A 21781-nucleotide genomic window follows, 5' to 3' on the forward strand; every position below is an offset into this window, starting at 1 on the left:
CAGGGCTGTCATGAGGCCTTACCCTCCACCAGCCCCTCCTTCCATGTACGGAGAGGTATACCGTGTGGCACCCAGACTGTCCTCTGGCAGTCATGGACCAGTCTTTGCCAGGCACCCCTCCTACCCCAGAACTAACCAGCCCTACAGAGCAGCTGACTTATGAAAAACCCTTGACTTCACCCCTGTGATGGATGGGCTGTCACTGTCCAAGGAACAACATGGTACCAATGACACTGGGATCTGCAAGACAGGTGCCCAGCACAGGTGTCACTAAGAGCAGAGGAATGGCAGCCCAGTTTTCCTCAAGGCGAGTGACCATCAGATGAGTATTCTAACTGCAGCGGGGCTTGATGGGCATCTCCACACCTTTGGATGTGGACTCAAACTAAGTGTATCACAGTACTAAAGTTTTCACATCTGAAAACTCCGAGCCTCAGCTCCAAGCCCTCATCCAGCGCCAGGTCTGCCTTGCCAACTGCTGGAGGAACTTTCCCTTGGCTGACTTGTCATATTGACTCCAGAACTTACCATCTCCCCTCTATCCCCTGCCCATATATCTCCCTTCCATGGCCATATTTCACTTTTCTTATCATCCACATTCAAGTATGTGTGTGCTTAGTTGCTCAGTCCTGTCTGACTCTTTGTGACCTCAAGGACTGTAGCCCTCCAGGTTCCTCTGTCCGTGGGATTCTCCAGGCAAGAATACTGGAGTGGGTTGCCATGCCCTCCTCCAGGGGATCTTCCCAACCCAGGGATCAAACCCAGGTCTCCCACATTGCAGGCAGATTTTTTACCGTCTGAGCCACCAGGGAAGCCCACACTGAAGTATGATTAGTATCAATACCTCTGGTTCCTGTTTCTCTCACTCCAGCCAATCATCAAGTCTTGCCAATTCTCCCTTCGAAAATGTCTTTGGAATCTGTCACTTCCTTTCCATTCCCACTGTCCCTGCTCATTTGATTGGATTATCATTTAAGCCTCTGGTGTGGAATGGATGTTTGTGGTCCCACCGTTCATCTGTTGACGCCCTAACCCCTGAAGTGCTGGTATTAGGAGGCGGAGCCTTTGGCATGTGCTTAGGGTTAGATGAGGTTGTGAGAATGGAGCCCTCGCAATGGAAAAAAGGGTCCTTATAAGAAGAGGAAGAGAAACCAGAGCTCTCTGCCACCCCTCCTCCATCCCACCCCGCTCAGTAAGGAGAAGGAGAAGCACCCATCGTGAATCTTTAGCCTCATCTGCAAGTCAGGAAGAGAGCCCTCACTAAGAAATGAATCTGCCAACAGTTTGGTCTTGGATGTCCCAGCCTCCAGCACAATGAAAAATAATTTTGTGCTGTTGAAGCCACGCAGCCTACAGTATTTTGTTATAGCAGCTTGAGCCAATACATCTCCCGTTCCATTTCTCTGCCTCTTGCCTTCGTCTGTTGTGTGGATAGCAGTGTCTTTCATGACACTTCTCAGTGATTATAGTCATATATACTTGTTGTTGAGCAGCTTGGTGCTTACCTTCATAACCAGAAGGGGCCCTCCATGAAGCTGTGCGTCTTTCGTTCACCATTCTTGACCCAGGGCTGAGTACCACGTTGGGCGCGTAGCAAGAGGTTACTAATATACTCCTTCAAGAAATGAAATGCTGATAAAGAATGCCTCCGACCAGTTCTCTCAGCTTTCTTCCTGGTCCCTTCTGACTCACGCCTGGGGGGCTGACCAGGGTTATCTTTCTGAAACACGAATTTCACTGCACTCAACCCTTCTTTTGTCAGTGCTTACTGGACCCTGTCAGTGTTTACCAGCACCCTTTCTGAATGTTTATGGGCGTGATAACAAAGTTAAGATCAAGCTGATAGTGAGGAAAGGTGTGGTGGATCAGTAATAAAAATGATCATAAGTGATTAATACAAATTTTTAAATTGTGGATTTGCTTTAAAAGAAACCCCCAAGCCCACGAGTACCACAGGAAATGGATGAGTCATGCGTTCCAAGTATCTAGTGTCCTCTAGATTGGGGCTTGATAAAATCAGCCCTAACTGCTAGAACTACCTCGCTTGGTTACCAGTGTACTGTCCCAGGTGGGCATCATGTTAGTGTCCCCTTCTCTGCTGTTCGCAGGTGGGGCTCAGAGACCACCGCCCTCAACCCACGCTGCCATGTGGGCTCCATTCGGTGAAATGGGTGGGACTATCTCAGGAGTCACGACCCGACCTGTGCGACCCTGTGTGCATTGGGAATGGGGTGGAAAGAAATGGAGATCAGGGAAGACAAGGGAGACCCGTTGACCATGGCTATTTACAAACTCAGGAAAGCACAGTTCAATAGAATTTCCTCTTCAGCGGAGCTGACCCATTTCCCCTCTCCTTAAAGAGGAAGTTCCATTAGCTCATAGAAACGCAGAGTCACCCATTCCTCAGCTTGGAAAAGCCCTCACAGGAGGTTTCTCAGTGTAGGAACAGACAGGGATGTCTCTTGGGGACTTTATTCCAAATTCCTGAGAAGTCTGGTGGCATCTCACCACTGTTTGGAGGAACTCTCTCAGTTTCTCCCATGGCCCTGGTGCTGGGCAGTCTGAGCTGAAAAGGGGAGGAGACCCAGCCCAAACTCGCACCCATTCCACATCCTCAGACCCCCTCTCTCTTGAATCTTCATATTCAACATCTTGGCCAGCCCTCATCCAACCTGCCCCAGGGGCCTTTCCATTTCCAACACTCAGTTCCAGGAGAAAGTGACCAATCTCACACTTCTTACCAATCTGACAAGAAGACCTTTGGGGAAAAGTCTGAGCAGGTCCCAAACAGTGTGAGATACGTCAAGTTCTGTGAAGGTGATAGGATCAGGGCTTCCCCGGAACTGGTTAGTTTCTCAGATTAAGAGGGGAGAGGTGTGGTTGGAGACAACATAGTGGAACAGAGATGCGGTGTCCCTGGGCACCTCCTGGAGGATCCAGGATGTGACAGAGAGCAAAGTGTACCCAGACTCAGGCCTCGAGCCCTGGGTCTGCTCCACCCGCTGGGCTGAGCTTGGGGAGAGCCTCAAACCCACATGTGGCTTTTCGTGGAAGGAGGAGGCTGCTTTTAGAATTGAATGCAGATGGCTTCCGCCCTTATGAGAAGTACCTCTGGGACACACTTCCAGGTTGGGGGTAGCAGTTGGTGGGTTCCAGGGACACCTGGTTTGCTGTCTTCCTGGAAGGGAGGGGCCATCGGGGTCTCCTTTCAAGTTGTCAGAATTCACATCCAAAACACAGTGTTCTCTGTCCCATGGTTTCCTTTTCAGTCTTCCTAAAGAACCAACTCACTGGAAAAGACCCTGATGCTGGGCACGATTGAGGGCAGGAGGAGAAGGGGATGGCAGAGGATGAGATGGTTGGAAGGCATCACCGACTCAATGACTTGAGTTTGAGCAAACTCTGGGAGACAGTGAAGGACAGGGAAGCCTGGGGTGCTGCAGTTCATTGGGTCGCAGAGTTGGACACGACTTAGTGACTGGACAATTACAACAACAAAGAACCTCTGCATACTCTTTCATTTATATCCATTTTCAGTATCTCTCATTATATTACATAATTTTTACATTATCATTCTTTTTTTTTTTTTGGTGGCACCCCATGACTTATGGGATCTTGGTTCCCGGACCAGGGATCGAACTCGGGCCCTTGTCACTGAAAGCTCAGGGTCCTAACCACTGGACTGCCAGGGAATTCCTTCATTATCTTTGCTTACCTTCTCTTTCAACAATTTTGTCATATATTTAATATACATTTTTAAAGATCTCTTTCATTTTCACCAGTTTCCAGGAAAAACTGTTCATTTCCCTTTACAGCTTTACAAGTCAACAACATACAGCTGAAGCCAACACAACACTGTAAAGCAATTATCCTCCAATTAAAAATTTAAAAAAACAAAGTCAATGTCAGCTACCTATGCCTGGAATACCATACACCTGGTACGTTAAACTGTTTATGTATGATCTCGTTTAAACCTCCCAACATCCCCACGAGGAATTATTATTCCCATTTTATAGATGAGGAAACGGGGACTTAGTAAGGAATTTGCCCAAGGTCACAGGCAACAAACGGTAACATGAGGAACTAGACCTGATTTGAGCGTTGAGTTCTCAGTCTTGGTGCCTTAAAGCGACATCACACATCTTATTCATTTTCATCCTTGATCATCAATAACTTGACACTTCTACCAGCCACTGTGTCATCGATATCTGACTGATGTCACACATCCTATTCATTATCATCCTTGATCATCAATAACCTCATGCCTCTACCAGCCACTGTGTCATCAGACATCTGACTGGTTTTCTGAGATTCCTGTGATCCCAATAATTTATTGGAAGAAAAAACATACATCAACTCATTAACAGAGCCTTGTGTTTCAAGCCACATTCGCACTCATGTTTTCAGTGGAACCTTATAAACAAAACAAGTCAGGCAACATTTTCTGGTTTCACAGATCAGGAAAGGTGACTTTCCCAAGGTCACATGGCTAGGAACAGTGAAGTCAGAATGAGAACTACTAGGCTCTTGAAATGCCCAGAACTCTTTCCCTGTACCATGCTGCCTTTTCAATAAATAAACTAAATAAATAAACCCTCCAAGGAAATGCTGAGAAACCCTCCCTCAGACCTGTTTCTAGAGGGAATTATTATCGGACTGGCATCTATGAGCTTTCTGGCGGAGTGGAGGAGCTCTGGCTGGATTCACTGGGCCTGATGCTTATTCCAAGAGTGGCACGGAGAAGGCAGGGCCAAGGATGACCCGGGGGGCATACAGCTTCCCTGCTCACAGGTGCAGACAGATCCCAAACTGACTGTGGGGAAGCAGAGCCTACACCTGCCCCCTCCCTGGGCCCAGGGTCTGGTCATTGTCTCAGCACAATCCCATCCACTCCTGCTACGTGGATGAGCCCTCAGCGTGGGGCTGTCCCTCGGCCCTCAGCTCTGTGTGGACACGGCTTCCTCCCAGCCCAGCATCATGTGGGGTTGGAGGTGTCACCCCAGAAGCCAGGCTGGCCAACATCCCAGCATGAGACTGAGTCTTTATTTTACAAATGGAATAACCACGGCCCTTTGATAAGTGGCTCAGATGGTAAAGAATCTGCCTGTCATGCAGGAGACACAGGTTCGATCCCTGAGTCAGGAAGATCCCCTGGAGAAGGGAATGACTAGCCTGTCCAATATTCTTGCTTGGAGAATCCCATGGACAGAGGAGCCTGGCAGGTTACAGTCTCCATGGGGTCGCACAGAGTCGGACACAACTGAGCGACATCCACTTCTGAGAAGTGGCTGCTGGTCCAAGCTCACCACATCTGATCACTGAGAGGACAGAGGTCTCAGCCCAGTGCCCTGTCCTATAGCTGGACATCAGCAGCAACACAAGTACAGGTCCTAACCCTGACCTTCCTGGGCAGATAAGGTGATGTCCAAGCCCAGAGAGCCACTGAAGGGCTGTGTTTGGACCAGGACAAACACCCATGGTTTCTCTGGTTCTGTCAGCAAGGTGGTGGGAGCAGCAGGATGAGGGCAGTGTGTGACATGGCCACTCCGAGTGCCCCAGGGGGCTACTGCTCTATTTGCTCGAAAGAGGGCACTGTCTGCAGATGGACGCAACATCCCCAGGGTTCTGAGTCAGAAGCCCCCTTTTGGATCTCAGCTCCCTTTGGCTCCTGTTTCCTCCTTCCTCCCCTGGAAGTGGCCCCTGTATTGGCAGCCCTGACGCCTCTATCCTCCCAGCCCTCCATCCTACTGGAGGCTCTCCTGACACATGGACGGCCTAAGTGGGGAGGCCTGGCTCACTGAGCTGCCTTTAGCCTGGTGGCTTCATGATCCCCCTGAGCAAAGAGTCCTTTAAAGCACAGGACGTGTCCTGAGGAGAGGGGAGGTCTCTACCCTGCTCTTCTCAGCTCTGCCAGAGTCTGCAGGGCCCTGTCTGCAGAGCAGGCCGATGCCACCTATGTATCCTGTGTTAGTCTAGCTTCCTCCTGGACACCTACTGGGCCTGCAGCAAAGTGCTCAGACTGGCATTGTGCTTCACTTCTGGCCCCTGGATCCTCTGGGTCCAGGCAGCGTGCAGCTGAAATCAAAAGCAAGCCCTTAGCCTGCCTCACTCATTTGACTGCAGGCTGGTGATCAGTGGCAGGGTGACCAGGTCTGAGTCAAAACTGCCCAGGAGACCGCCCGGGGCCGGCACACAATCCAGAGGGGCAAGGTCATGGGCAAAGCTCCAGTCAGATGTGCCAAGGTCGCCACAGCTGGTCAAGCCCAGAAATGACCAGTCCTCAGTTGGTCGGTCCCACTGTTCTTCAGGGGTCTGCAAAGGAGCAAGAATCATTTCTGGGGGGTCCTGTTGCACATAGCCCTTGGCCAGGGCTGGTAGAGGCCAGCCCGCCTCAGTATCCAGGCACGTCCTGAATTGGGGGTCAAGGTCCTCTGTTGAGGAAGACTCTTCTTCCAGGCCGCCTGCCTGGGCTGCCTTCTCCTCTGGGCACTGGGTCTGCTTCAGGTAGCCCTGGAAGGCCCCTGCCACTGAGTCTTCTTCCACAGGCTCCTCAGGTCCCAGGGGACTCACATGGCCTGAAGCTGAGCCACCCTGAGCATCCTCAGGCTGTCCCCTAGAGTTCTGGACCAGGCCAATGCCACTGTCCTCCCGGTCCCGGCTGTCGCTCCCCACCTGTGGCTCCCAGCTGGGCTCCGTGCCGGGACACAGGCGGGGATCTGGCAAGCAGATCCCGCTGTCTGCACTGTTGCTACTACCTGCACTACCACAGCTGTTCTCCAACTCCTGGGGCATCCCCTTTTCCAGAGTCCCCCCGGCCTGGGGGTCGGAGGCAGGGAGGAGGAACTGGGGCTCCTCGGTCTGCAGTGACGGCTTGGCACTGCCGAAGCCACTGTCGGTGCTGCCGTGCATGTCTGAGTTCCTCAGCTCCGGAGTCACCTTGGGGAAGGCCTCCTCGTCCAGGGTGTGGACGGTATCTTGGGTCTCTGGGTGGGAAAACTGGCTGATGAGGTTGAAGGGACTGGGCTTCTTGAAGACCTGGGGAGGAGAACGCAGAGTGAGAGGGGCGGGAGAGTCACCAGCAGGAACCCACCCCAGTGCAGCCAGGAGAGGTGAGGGGTTCAGGAGACACTGCTCCAACAGACGGGGCACACAAATATAGTATTCATATACAACTGAAATCAGTTTCACAAAATAATACTTATTGTTACTGCCTGTGCATCGTGATCTATTGTATTCTGTCCCGTCCTATTCCATGCTATTTGTTTCATCTTTTAAAATGCTGGAGGTGAGATACCAAGATCATTTCTCCACTCCGAGTGTGACTCTCATAAACACAGCCTGGCTTCAGTGTGGGTCAGTGAACAGGCACAGAACTAGGAGCTGAGGAGGCTCTGCTGCTGCTGCTGCTGCTGCTAAGTCGCTTCAGTTGTGTCAGACTCTGTGCGACCCCACAGACGGCAGGCCACCAGGCTCCCCCATCCCCAGGATTCTCCAGGCAGGAACACTGGAGTGGGTTGCCATTTTCCTCTCCAATGCATGAAAGTGAAAAGTGAAAGTGAAGTCGCTTAGTCCCCATTAATTGCTAATAGTCCCAGGAAGTCACTTAACCCTTCTCCCCCTAGCTCTTCTGCCCCAGTTGCACTGGGGTTCCTTCTGCTCCAGACAGTGCTGCCTCAGGGCCTTTGGCTACTCCTGCTCGGAATACTCTTCCCCAAACATTTTGTATGACTGTATCCTTCTTATCATTCAGGTCTTGGCTCAGAGGTCATCTCCTCAGAGAGACTTTTCCAATCTCCCCTCTTCCTATCAACCTTGTTTATTTATTCTTAGCACTTAGTTTCTGGAGTTAATTCTTGTTTTCTGTGCTCCCACATGCATATACACAGATACGCTCACTCCCTATACCCAACAAAATGTTCACAAGCTCCTGAGGGTGGAAGTTGTCTGTTCTTATTGGCCACTCTATTCCCAGAGCTGCTTAAACTGAGCTGGCACATAGTAGGCACTCCTAAGGTTTATAGACTGACTTACTGACTCACGGTTGCACATCTAGATCCCTTTGTATGTGATGACTCTAATTCAACTCTTATTGGCTGGATCCCTATTAATATCATATGACTAAGGATGTATATTCTGGAGCCAGACTTTCCAGGTTCAAATTCCAGCTTTGCCTCTTATCAGCTGTGTCATTTAGGCCAAGGTTTGTATTAAAGTTAATAGCTGATTTAAGTCTCTGATCCAAATGTTCAGAAGGAACAAAAAACTACAGATTGCTTGTCATCTCCTTTGGCATTTTTGCATCTACATCTATGTCTATTTCACTGGTTTGCATTAAAGTTAATAGTTGATTCATTGGCTGTCCCTCCAGACCTAATCAAGCCTCTTGGGCCCACTTACTCAGTTGCTTTCCGTACAACACTTAGCATGTTGTGGATGCTTGGTAACTGTAGCTCCACTGCCCACTCCCTCTTACTGGAAGTCTTTCCTCAAGCTCAACTAAGACACTTCTATCCAGTGGTCCTCTCCCACTGCTCTGCTTTCTAGTTACCCATCCTTGAGGGCAGGCCCCACGGTGCGCTCACCAGGCAGCTTCACTCCCCTTCTCCCCACTCCATGCCCATCCCGGAATTCTTACTCAAGATCATTTCAGAGGGCCTTTGCCACTTGCCTTATCTTCCCTAGAGATCCTGGGAACCCTGCAGAAGGTCCCCTTCCATCTGTGAGCTTCCCCGGGCTCCTGTCTCCCTGACAGAGCCCATCCTTATAGCTGAGTCCTTGATCATCCCAATAATGTCAGTTTTGGGGACCATCTTTGGTCCAGTCTGAATCCCAGGCCAGAGATGGGCTGAGGTCTGGAGATGCTGCTCAATGGGACAAGTTGAATTTCAGAGGCTGACTGACTACAAACCAGCATCTGTCAGCACTGTGTAGTCAGAGGAGACCTGCCCCGCCCCCGCCCCCGCCCCTCCCAGGAAGGGCTGGAGATGCTGCTTCCTCCAGGAAGCCCTCCTCTCAGCATCCTCTCCAGGCTGCTCTCTCCACCCTGACCACAGCCCCTTGTCTTCCTCTTCCAGAGCACTCAGCACAGCCTCTAGGGATGGGCAAGGCTGGGCTCTGGCCTTGACTCTTGCTGGCTGTGGGGCTCTCTGCACGTAACGATCTCTTTCTGCCTCAGTTCCCTCAGTTGTAAAGTCAGGCTTATAACTGCCTGTCTCCAAGGTACTAATGCCCAGGGGCTGGTCTGCAGCCAGTCATTAGCAAATAGTAACAAAACGGCGTGAGGTGGGTTGGCATTACTGTGTTTTTTCTGGGCCACGATAAGGCAACATTCTCTGTACTGGGCTTGGCATTCAAGTTCTCCCTCCCACCCCATGGTGCTTGATGAAGGTGCCTCTGATAACATCAGGACTGAGGTTACGGACTGCCTGGGAGGGTGTGCCCTGCCTCTAGGAGTCCTGGTAGGGCTGGGAAGGAAGGATGGGGCGGTAGCCTCTGTGCAAGACTCACCAGGACAGCAGGCAGCTTCCCCCGGCGCCGCACATACAGCTGGAAGGTCAGACAGAAGGCCAGGGCTCCATAGAGCAGCAGGACGAAGGTGAGAAAGATGCTGATGTTGGTCACTGTGAAATCTGTGGGGTCCAGAGAGATGGGTTTGTAGGCCGTGGGATGTGGAGGGGCGTCCCCGTGGCCCCTCTCAGGGGCCTCTCGGTGAGTGGCCGAGTAACCACCCCTCCGGCCCCTCAGGCTACCTCTAGGCCACAGCTCCCGAGGCCACAGCTACATTCTTGTTTTCACTGTGGCATGCAGAACCTAGTTTCCTGACCACGGACTGAACCTAGGCCCCCTGCACTGGGAGTGGTCCCTGGATTCTTGGGAATCCCTGCCTGGCTTTCCACCCTCCACGCTGAAGGATCCCTCACTAAACACATGGACCCTGCCGCCAGTCTTTGCAGAGAACTCACACGATGGCACACAGAGCTGAGGCGCAGGATGGTGCAACAGGTAAGAAGGGGGGCTCTGGGAGCGGCCAGACCTGGGTTCCGATCCCAGGTCTATCACTTACTAGCTGTGAGGCCGTGGACAAATTACTCAGTCTCCCTGAGCCTTAGTTTCACCATCTATAAATGGCACAATAAGAGTGCCTCCCTCACAGGTGGCTGTGAAGTTCCAAGCCCTTGAAAACAGCACCCCCCGCCCCAATCTGTGGTTTCAGTGACCTGTGGTCCAAAAACATTACATGGACGATTTCCAGAAATAAATAATTGATAAATTAAATCATGTGCCATTCTGAGTAACTTGAAATCTCATGCTGTCCCACTCTATCACTCTGTCCCACCTGGGACATGAATCCTCCCTCTGTCCAGAAGATCCTGCCTGTGTCACTTAGGGACTGCCTCAGTTATCAGATGGGCGGTTGTGGTATTCAGTGCTTTTGTCTAAGAAACCCTTATTTTACTCAATCATGGCCCCAAAGTGCAAGAGTAATGATGCTGGCAATTTGGACATTCTTTTAACTTAAAATTATCTTCGATTTAATTGATAAATTAAACTCTGTCATATGCATGTATGTACAGGAAAAATTAGTATACATCCATGATTTCAGGGCCACCACTGGGGGTCTTGGAACGTATGCCCTGGGAATAAGGGGGGACTACGATACTTATGTTATCTGATTCTTACTCTTAAGAGGTAAATACTATTACCGTCCCTATTTTTATAGACTAGCATCCTGAGGTCCGCAGAGATTAAGTTGCCCAAAGTGATATATTTCCTAAGTGGTGAGGCTGAGATTTGAACCCAGACCTATACACAAAACTATTTCTGTATTAGTGAGTGGATGTTGAAAAAGTGTGTAAGGCCACGTGGCACAGAGATGGTGCCTTGCTCTGCTTCAGTGAGAGTGGGGCTTAAATAACAACCAGCTTCTAAGTGTCTGTCATAAATTGAAATGTGTATAGAAAAGCAAGGAGTCCTTCTGGTCACTGCTGGATGCTGCCCCCACTGGACCAGGCACTCTCCCAGCCCACTGACTGTTGACATCACCCGCTAGGCATTCAACATCTACTATCCCAAGTAGCTAGATGCAGCCTCCTCTTGCCATGCCCTGTCTTCCCAGGCAGACCATAGGATCCTTGTGGGCAGAACCACGAACTTCACACCCTTCACACGTTCCCTTGCCTGCCACCCACCCTCCACACCCCCAGCACTTGGTTGGGAGCCTGGCACAGTGTCTGCTGACTTTTGCAGCTGCGGAGAAGAGCTAGCTCAGTTCTGCTTCCTCTGAGGGGGAGGAGGGAAAGTTCTGAGATGCCCTTGGGGTCCCTAGCTCCATTCAGCCGAGGAATGTGACAAACAGGAACCATCACAGCTGACTAAGCGGGGCTGGGAAGGGCTCCTGGGAGCTTAGCTGGGCTCTGGTGGGAGACCTGGCACTGTGGCCACAGCCTGGAAGTCACTTATAGGTACTGAGCCTCAGTTCCCATCTCTCTAAAATCGGGACAACAGGAGCTCTTTCACAGGGGCTGGGTTAGGATGGAGGGCTGTGCTGGCGGGTGGGGGGCCAGCACAGTGCCCCTCAGCGGCAGCCCTGCTTCCTTCCCTCCTGCCTCCCTCCTGCCCGGACAGCAGCCCCAACCAACTCACACTGCGAGGTGAGCAGGATGCACTCCTCCTTGGACCAGACCTCCTTGTTTACTCGGGAGCCCACAGACGGTTTCACCCTGATGCAGAACTCTCCCACCCCTCTCGGGATTGGGAGTTTGAAGCTTTCGTTTTTGACCTTGCCATGGGACTGAAATGAAAACAACCAGAGCAATAAACACGATATCCTTGTTCCATGGCACATGAGAGCCAGAGGGGCAGTTAGAGATACTCTAAAGCACTGCAAGTCAACCTTCTTCAGTGTTCTTTTTTCTAAGGTGACAAACCCTGCTTTATCAATGCAGCCCAAGGTCTCTGTGATTACCATGATTTATTTTGTACTAAAAGAGAAAAGGAAGTGTTTTATAGATACTGAGGACCTTCCCAGAAGGGGCTGGAGTCAACTGTGGTGGAAAGGGATGCATGCATGCATGCTAAGTTGATTTAGTCATGTCCGACTCTTTGTGACGCCATGGACTATAGCCCACCAGACTCCTCTGTTCATGGGATTCTCCAGGCAAGGAGACTGGAGTGGTTTGCCATGCCCTCCTCCAGGGGATCGTCCCGACTCAGGGATTGAACCCGTGTCTCTTATATCTCCTCATTGGCAGGAGGGTTCTTTATGACTGGGCACCACCTGGGAAGCCCATGGTGGATAGGAAAGAAGATGGATTTTGTGGTTCCAGGTCCCTCATTTATGGGCGTGTGCTTACAGGGCCTCCTGGAGCCTCATTTCCCCAGCTATAAAACAAAATAAAGTCTCCGCCTACAAGAGGATTGGAAACCATAGCTATACAATGTCCCCTGTAGTTATACAATGTCCTGCAGACACCTAGCAGGCACTGCCTTCCCTGCCATCTGGCAGAAGCACATACTTGAGGACTGAGGCCATCTCAACCCTCCCTCTCCACCCCCATCCACCTCACAACCTCCCTGACTCTGCAGGTAAAGTTCCCAAGGGGAGGACAAAAGGCACTTCCGGCCCCAGGAGACAGGTGAGTCTGACCGTGGAGAACCCCATACCTCATAGTGTCCTGGTGCCTTGCGAACCTCAATCTGGTACTCCCGGAAATTGTGGAAGATGTTTTCATACGTGTCGCCTTCAGGGGCCACCTCGGGCCTGGGGAGCTGGATGGCCCCAACGATGTTACCGTTGTGCACCTCGAGCTTCACGCTGGCAACCGTCAGAGTCACTGGGTGGGGAGACAGAACCATGAGGCCGCTGGGCCGGGGAGGGCCTGGGCACCCCATCCCTGGCCTCCAAGGTCAAGTTCTTCCCACTCTAAAACCTGTATTACAGGTCTCCCAACCTGGCAGCACATAAGGAATTTCTGGGGTAGAGGGCTAAAAACAGATGCCTGGACCCACCCAAGACACAGTGAATCTGAATTTTGGAAGCGGGGCCCTGGCAACATCTATTTTAAACATACTCCTCAGTCATATTTCTGCAGCTAGTGAAGTACTGGCCTGTGAACAGGCATTTGGGAGACAATGACCTCCAAGAGTATCATTCTGACTTCTGCAGAGCAGGCTTGCCATACACATAAGAGCACAGTCAATCCCAATCTGAAGAATGAAAGAATCCTATCACATTTGGGGCTTATCATCCTTTTCACTGCTCTCTGCAGAGAGAAACTCCCAACTTGATTTCAGTAGCAGTTCACTGCTTCAAATGGACTGCCCTGGTGGCTCAGACAGTAAAGCGTCTGTCTACAATACGGGAGACCTGAGTTCAATCCCTGAGTCAGGAAGATTCCCTGGAGAAAGAAACGGCAACCCACTCCAGTACTCTTGAAAATCCCATGGACGGAGGAGCCTGGTGTCCATGGGGTCACAAAGAGTTGGATGTGAATGAGCGACTTCACTTCACTTTCACTTTCACTGCTTCAAAGCCCCACACCCTGATCTCAGGGAATTCTTCCCTAAAGGCAGCAGGACCAGATTCAAATTCTGCCTGTTGCTTGTGGCCCGATGCTGAGTATTTATGGATTCACTTCCTCTCCCAGAACCCTACAAGTATACCAATCTGGCCCTCATGACTCAGCTGTTCCAGCTCACCCCAAGACTTCTCTTCTGTAGGATAAACAACTCCAGTTCCCTTTTAAATCTTGAACAACTTGGCTATTTTCATCTAAACTTTCTCCAAAGTCCTGACTCAGGTTTCTTTGAGCAACTAAATCCCTGACTAGAAAGCCAGGTGGATGTGGCAAGCCATGGGAACAGAGAGCAAAAGTCTAGACAAGAGCTTCTGGCGGGAAAGGAGCCTGAAAGCCGTGCTCTAGGCCCAGGGGAGGAGAAGCACCTTCATCCATGGAGAAGCGGGTGTTAGGAGAGGTCCAGTTGGAACGCTGGCTTCCGTCCACTGCCCGGACTCTGGCCCGGTAACCATTGCTGCGATACAGGTCCAGGGTCTCCACAGTGACATCACAGGACATCATCAGCATCTGGCTACACCTCTGGATGGACTTCCAGGAGGTGGGCTCTACTCCATACCTGCGAGACAGCAGGGTAGGCATGGGGAGAGGAACTTATGCTTCACCCTACCTCCTTTAGGAGGGAAGCAAGGGGCCAGGGGAGAGCTCACACGACAATACAGCCCTCAGGGTATTCCCTCTAGTGTGGGCATCCAGTTGCAAGGGGATCTCCCTTGGTTCTGGGGCTCTGAGCCAGTTTCTCTGTGGTCCAGAAGACTCTCAGATTGGAATATGAGTAGCTCAAATGCCAACTCCTCCAGGAAGACTTCCTACTACTCTCTGCAACACAGCTCACTTTCTTCCTCCTCCCAATTTCATCTGCAGTCCTTAGGGCTTCCTTGTTCTCCAACTGTCTTATGGATGCTTTTCCTATTTTTACAATAAGATGGACAAGTCTTGACGGTAAAGGCTTGGCTTTCTCATCCCAAGCTCCCAGCATACTGCTCAGTGCACATGAGACTTGATCGGTACTTGTCAACTGATAGATATGTGCCAGGGTCCCTCCTGGTGTCATTTCAGTAACAAGGCAGGTATCTTCCCATGCCAGGGGTGGGTAGAAGGGGCTGCACTCTCCCACTTGCTCACTCATCTCCCTCCTTTCTCCACCCTCCTTTTTGCTTACCTCAGGAGTTCCACTTCATAATAGGTACTTTCAGACTGATTTGGAATGGGTGTCCAGTAGAGGACGTGGTGGAAAAACTCTGCTTCAAACCACGCAGATGGAGGTCTGGGCAGTTCTATCAGAAGAAAGGAGAGTGTCAGTACCAGAGGTAGCAGAGCCTCCCACCACCCACCCCGGGGAAGAGATGCTACTGCAGATGGCTGCAAGCATTCTGCCTGCCTGCTAAGTCGCTTCAGTCGTGTCCGACTCTCTGGGACTCTATGGGCTGTATCCTGCCAGGCTCCTCTGTCCATGGGATTCTCCAGGCAAGAATACTGGGGTGGGTTGCCATGCCCTCCTCCAGGGGATCTTCCTGACCCAGGGATTGAACCCATGTCTCTTAAGTCTCCTGCATTGCAGGCGGATTCTTTACTGCTGAGCCCCCAGGGAAGCCTATTTATTGAGCACTCAGCTAAGTACTTTACATATACTGTGTCTCATTTAATTACCACGGTAGTCATACAAGGTAGGCATCTATTACCCCAAGTTTACTAGAGAAGCAATGAAGGTTCAGAGATTTTAAGTGACTTGCCCAAGGTCAGTGGGGATAGTAAGGGGTAGAATGGGCCCTTGAATCCAGATGGATCTTATCCCAGAGCTAATGTGTCCTTAAATCACCATCCTGTGCTATCTGGGATCAGAAGCAGAAGTGAGAAGAGACAAGCTGGGTGTGATGCATTCCAGGCAAGAAGGCAGGGGAAGAGGGTTAATCTGTGCCCATAATGAGCTCTCAGATGAGCTGGTCCCTGGCTGTGCCCAATCCCTGTGCCTGCTCCAGCCCTATCCCAAGGTCTGCTTCCCATCCCCACATCTGGTTCCCACTCTGGCCCCAGTTCTGGCCTTAACCCAAGGCCCCCCTCTCTGGAGTTCTTTGGTACACAGATATCCTCCTCATTGGCATCTACCTGTTTCTCTTCACAGAAGCCCAAGTTGAGTGGTTGCCCCATTCCCCAGCTTCCAGGAGAGCTTTACTACAGCCAGATATCCAGGCTCAGCCTGAGTACAACAAATAGTCCTGGTCCTAGACTGGGCTGAGGACATTTCCACAAAAAACTGGCACCCTTGGCTCCAAGGTGAGATGTGTGTGTGTTAGTCCCTCAGCCATGTTGGACTTTTTGAGACCCCATAGACTGTAGCTTGCCAGGTTCCTCTGTCCATGGAATTCTCCAGGCAAGAATACTGGAGTGGGTTGCCATTTCCTCCTCCAGGGGATCTTCCCGACCCATGGATCGAACCCTCATCTGCACTGCAGGCAGATTCTTTACCACCTGAGCCACCAGGGAAGATACTAAATACCAAAGCCTCTCTCCACCTCCTGTCTTCCCCTCCCTCCTCCACACACCATTCATCAAGGGCAAATCATTTAACCTAGCAGAAATCTTCTCATTTGTAAGAATGCAATAAATACACCTACTTTAAGAGTCTTGCAATGAAGATTTGCCCATTAAGTGCAATGAAGCATATCAAGGCCAATGCCAACATCCAGTTCTTCTCTCCCCAGTCCCTTAATATCTCTGCATCTGACACTGACTCCTAGGCTGCCCTAGTTCTCCAACTTCTAATCATCTCTCTGATAATGCCTTTTTTTTTTTTTCCTGACGGTCATTCTCACTTAGAAAGCACATCTTGCTTGCTTTCTCATACTGTCTTTGATCCTCAAGTCTGTTTCTCTATTTCAGAAGAGTACATGGAAAGTGAAAAGTACAGTGGGTCTCTGTGGTGTTTGGGCTGCACATCCCCAGCTCAGCTCTCGATCATGTGAATGGTGACCTCATGTTTTACTTCATATTCTGGTTCTCTCCCTGCTCTCTCTGCCTCTGTTCCTGGGACTCCCCGCCCTTTCATTCTCTCCCTTCAGGATTTAGCTTTTCAATTGCAGAAACTTTCCAGGACATCTGGCTGGGTTAGGAGAGCTAAAGGGTAACAGTAGGAAAGAAGAGGCAGGTGGCAGTGGGAATGCTTTGGGGGCTAAAGGAGGAGAACGGATGATATGATGGGGGTGACAGGTGATGGTGGAGGAAAAGAGTTGAGGGGTGACATGGCACGGGGGAAGAAACAGGTTAATTGGAGAGCTAAGGGAAAGTAGAGTCAGACTGAGATCAAAGTAATTTCCCAGAGGGACCACCAGTCCCATAATTTGAACTAGAACAACAAAAGAGTCAGGGCTGAATTTATGACTCACCGGGACGTGGGTGGGCAGTGAGTTGAACGGGGGGTGGTCATTTAACTTCTCTATCCACACTTCCCCACTACCCCAGTCAATCTCAGCCTGTTAGACGTCTACAACGCGTGAGACTGAGATTCAGGCTTGCCAGAATGCGGGAGATTCGGGAAGGGGGGAGATGATGGGTGCCTCTTTCCACAGAGGGCCGGTCAGTCAGACGGGGTTCTCCGTGGGAGGCAGAACTTTAATGCACAGTTGACAACCAGTGGGAGAGGGAGCAGGATGGGCGCGGAGAGGGCGAGGCTAGACCCAGATCCTTACCGTGCGCGCGAGAGCCGAGGAGCAGGCTGAGGAGCGCCACCAGCTTCACTATCTGGTGCGACAGCATCCTGGGCGCACCGCATTCTCCCGTGCCGGGGCCAAAGCCGGAGCCGAGAAGCTCGCCTCCGGCAGCGGCTCTACTCGGCTGCGACTGAAACCTCAGCCTGACGAGTCCGCTCACGCCCGGCGAGGCTGACGCCAGAAGGGCGGGGCCTCGAGGCGCCCCGCCCACACGCCGTTGCGTCAGGAAGTCGAGCCCGCCGCCGGTTGCGCGGACTGCCCAAGCTCGTGGACAGGAAGCTGGGGAGCGCCTGGGCGGTGGCTTGGTGTCCCGCCGGGATTGGTCAGCTCTCACCTTCCTTACCTCCCGGGGCCTCCAGTGCGATCGAGTGAAAACAGTCTGGGTAGCCTGGAGGGGTGTGTGTGTGTGTGTGTGTGTGTGTGTGTGTTTGTGTTTTCGGGCACAGGTTCGGGGAACCGGGGAGATTGCCCACAGAGGCAACGCGAGGGGCAGTCTTGCCTCGTGGGCGCGGAAGGTGGGGTGAGGGTGTCAGAGCAAATTGTACGGAGGTACGAGTTGGGGAGGGAGATTGTGCTCAGGGAATGTGTAAGAGGAAGGGTACGAGTGTGAGCCTTGGCATTGCCAGGGACCTTGGTGTAGGGCTCTGAGCTAAACTTAGAGTAAAATAGGCAGTCTCCTACCTGCTTAATGTTTCGAAGGTGTGCTCATGACGTCTTCCAGACTTTTTTGGTTTCCCTCACCTGCCTGAAATCTCGTGTTACCCGCCCCCCCCACCACACACACACACACACACACACACACACACTCCAAAGTCACTGCAGATGGTGACTGCAGCCATGAAATTAAAAAGACGCTTGCTCCTTGGAAGGAAAGCTAGACAGTGTATTAAATACACTAGACAGTGTATTAAAAAGCAGATACATCATTTTGCTAACAAAGGTCTATATACTCAAAGCTGTGGTTTTTCCAGTAGTCATGTGCAGATGTGAGAGTTGGATCATAACGAAGGCAAAGCATGGAAGAATTGATGCTTTCAAACTTTGGTGCTGGAGAAGACTCTTGAGAGTCCCTTGGACAGCAAGATCAAACCAGTCAATCCTAAAGGAAATCAACCCTGAATATTCATTGGAAGGACTGATGGTGAAGCTGAAGCTCCGATATTTTGGCCACCTGATATGAAGAGCTGATTCATTGGAAAAGACCCTGATGCTGGGAGAGATTGAAGGCCAAAGGAGAAGGGGGCAGCAGAGGACAAGAACCTGGTTCGATAGCATAACTGACTTAATGGGCATGAATTTCAGCAAACTCCTGGAGATAGTGAAGGACAGAGAAGCCTAGCATGCTGCAGTCCATGGGGTCACAAAGAGTCAGGCACGACTTGGTGACTGAAGAATAGTGCTCTGGGAGAACTGGGTAAACATCGTCAGTCACTCATATCTCTGTCAATTGGCTCATCTGAGACTTTGCTCTAGGTGCATAGAAGATAGCAGAGTATGGGGGACAAATGTCTGCTTCACCTCTCTGGTTCAGACTCTGTGTGTGTGTGTGTGTGTGTGTGTGTGTGAGAGACGGGTGAAGGTGGGGCGGGCATGGAAGTCCAGTCCTGCATCTAAGGGTCTATCTTGGGACTAGAAAGACATCATTTTTTGATAGTGGTCATTGAAGGTCAGGGATGCACCAGCCACATAGATAGTGGAGAGTGGTATATGCAAGCCCAGCAGGACATATGGTCAGTCAAGGTCACCTTAAGTGGACAGCTCTTGTCACACTTTCACATCAGCACAGAGGAAAAGAGTCCCAGGATTTTTAACGCATGAGGATATTTTTTGCACCCTCCGCTGCTCAACTGAGAGATTGAAAGATGGCTGGTTGCTCACAAGTACCAAGGCATGACCCAAGGGTGTGGCTACTGTCTGAAATGACTTGTTAGTTCCCTTTGACCTTTATAAGGAGGCATATGCCACACAGTGTCTTTCTAAACTTGTCTTTACTTTTAGTTTTGTGTTAGGTTGTAAAAGTTTACAAGTCTATACTCCCCTCAGCATTTTAAGAAGGATCAGGATTCTTAATTCATTCTTTTTTTTCTTAATACATTCTTATGAAATACATTTACTTCAAATCATTATGTGCTTGGGGATATTATGTGCCTGCACATTGTTGAGGCTGAGGATAAAATGGTGATGAAAACAAGGTCCCTTCCCCCAAGAAATGAACACTCAGCTAGAGACAGAAAGTAAACAGAGATTTTTAAAATGCTGTGGTAAGTGTTCTGGGAAGGGAAGTACAGACTCACGTGGGGACACAGGAAACAGACATTCTACCACGACTGTGGTTGAGGATAAGGAAGGCTTCCTGGAGGAGGTGACATCTATGCTGAGACCCGAGGAATCAGTAGAAGGTGGCTGGGTGAAGAAGAGACAGGGAGAGTTATCAGACAGAGGGAAGTATTTGCTTAGATAAGAGGGAATGTGGCATTTTAAAAAAGCATCCTGTAAAGTGAGTAAATTAGCATTCCTAATTCAAAAAGAGGAAACCACCATGACTGACATAGTTTAATGTTTTGTTTGGGGCAGAGTCAGCAGTTAAATGTTTAGACTATTCCAGTGTATCCTGGTGCCTCAAAGAAAGCACCTAGAACAGGAATTGTGCCAGATGTATGATTGCAATATAGTTTTCTTTTAAGAAATTCAGTGTTTATTCTGGTTTGTATTCAGTTTTCAATCTCAATGTTGTGAACAGTCCAGCTAAGGTTCAGTGATTTCTGGTATTCATATCAGTACCAATAGAAAGTAATTATAATAGTATCTTTTATGTACGGAGGTCTTACTGTGTATCAGTCCTTCTGCTAAATACTTAATATATTGTATCAGAGACTGGCTAGATGGTTAGCAATCCCATTTCCTCTTCCTGGATACACATGACAACTAAATCTCCTAGCTTGCCTTGCAATTAGGTGGAACATGTAACTGGGTTTTAACCAATGTAGAGTCGAATTGATGGGAGCTATTTCCTGGCCTGGCCTCTTAACTCTGTCTTTGCTATTCTGTCAGCCAGTGGAGGGGGCTGATTGGAGGACTTCAAGAGAATGGAAGGAACTGGGGTCCTTGAATCACCTCACCTCTTGGAGAGGAGCTATACAGGAAAGACACCCAATCTACCTCAGCCTGTGACTTGAGTGAGTAGTGACCTCTTACTGTATCTAGCCACAGGTTTTGGAATTTTTGTTATAGCAGCTAACGTTAACTACCCTGATTGAGGCTCAAATATTGTCTCATTTGATCCTGATTACTACCCTGCCAGGTTGACATAATTATTAATGTTTTACAGGTGGGGAAGGATGCATCCCTTGTCTGCATCACTAAGCCAGCGAGTGGCAGAGCTAAGATTACAGCCCAGGTCTGTTTGACTTCAGCGGTTATGCTTTCACCACTATATAAACAATGCCCTTCCTAATTTTGGAAGAGTTCTTGGAAAAGACAAGTGTCTAGTGAGTTGAGAGAGAGAGAGAAGAGAGGGTGAGTGTGAGGGAGGAAGAAGAGCTCAGGGCCAAGTGTGATGGGGAGAGGGAATGTGAGGAGCCCCAGAGAACATGTGGGCAGAGCTGGGTAGAGACCTTGCCCCCATAGTCACACAGGGAAAATTTTAGGACAAGTTTTGGTCTCTGGATGGTTCTGTTGTCTCATTTTTACTCTGCTTCATCTTGATCTTCCAGTTGGTGCTTCTTCATGGGCACCGCTGCAGGGCAGTGAAACAGGAGGGAAGGGGGTAGGGCACAACCTTTGGAAGAATGACATAGCCCAAGGACACGACATAAACAGACTAGAACCAAAGAGTACAAGATGGCGGGCAAGCTGACTTCCACTAGACCTTGTGCTTCATTATATACTCATTGTAACACATCAGCATAACTTTCATGGGGTTCTCAAGGTAAGAATACTGAAGGCGTTTGCCATTCCCTTCTCTGGCGGACCACGTTTTGTCAGAACTCTGCATCATGACCCATCCATCTTGGGTGGCCCTACATGGCATGGCTCATAGTTTCCTTGAGTTAGACCAGGCTGCGATCCATGTGATCAGTTTGGTTAGTTTTCTGTGATTGTGGTTTCATTCTGTCTGCCCTCTGATGGATGAGGATAAGAGGCTTGTGGAAGCTTCCTGGTGGGAGGGACTGGCTGTGGGGGAAACTGGGTCTTGCTCTGGCAAGCAAGGCCATGCTCAATAAGTCTTTAATCCAATTTTCTGCTGGTGGGTGGGGCTGTGTTCCCTCCCTGTAGATTGGCCTGACTCCAGCACACTCACAGGAAAGTCTGGGTCAGGATTTTGTGGGGTCACTGCTCCTTTCTCCTAGGTCCTTGTGTGCACAAGGTTTTGTTGTGCCCTCTAAGAGTCAGTATTGCATACGAACCTGGCATGTTAGGTTCATAAGTCAAGGTAAATTGGAAGTGGTCAAACAAGAGATGGCAAGAATGACCATCAACATTTTAGGAATCAGTGAACTA

The 21781-nt window shown here is 50.2% G+C and overlaps 1 protein-coding gene across 1 annotated transcript; it reads right to left on the minus strand.

The window, feature by feature from the left end:
* Positions 1-3573: 3573 nt before the first annotated feature.
* Positions 3574-17430, minus strand: IL10RA (interleukin 10 receptor subunit alpha). The gene is made up of 7 exons (XM_014478651.2): positions 17261-17430; positions 14737-14851; positions 13943-14133; positions 12664-12833; positions 11644-11791; positions 9508-9629; positions 3574-7035 (listed from the first exon to the last, which is right to left on the minus strand). The coding sequence occupies exons 1-7, from the start codon at positions 17325-17327 to the stop codon at positions 6106-6108; spliced, it is 1743 nt and encodes a 580-aa protein (XP_014334137.1). The 5' UTR covers positions 17328-17430; the 3' UTR covers positions 3574-6105.
* Between the last annotated feature and the right edge of the window lie 4351 nt (positions 17431-21781).

Source organism: Bos mutus, chromosome 15 (genome assembly GCF_027580195.1).
Source record: "Bos mutus isolate GX-2022 chromosome 15, NWIPB_WYAK_1.1, whole genome shotgun sequence".
NCBI lineage: Eukaryota > Metazoa > Chordata > Mammalia > Artiodactyla > Bovidae > Bos > Bos mutus.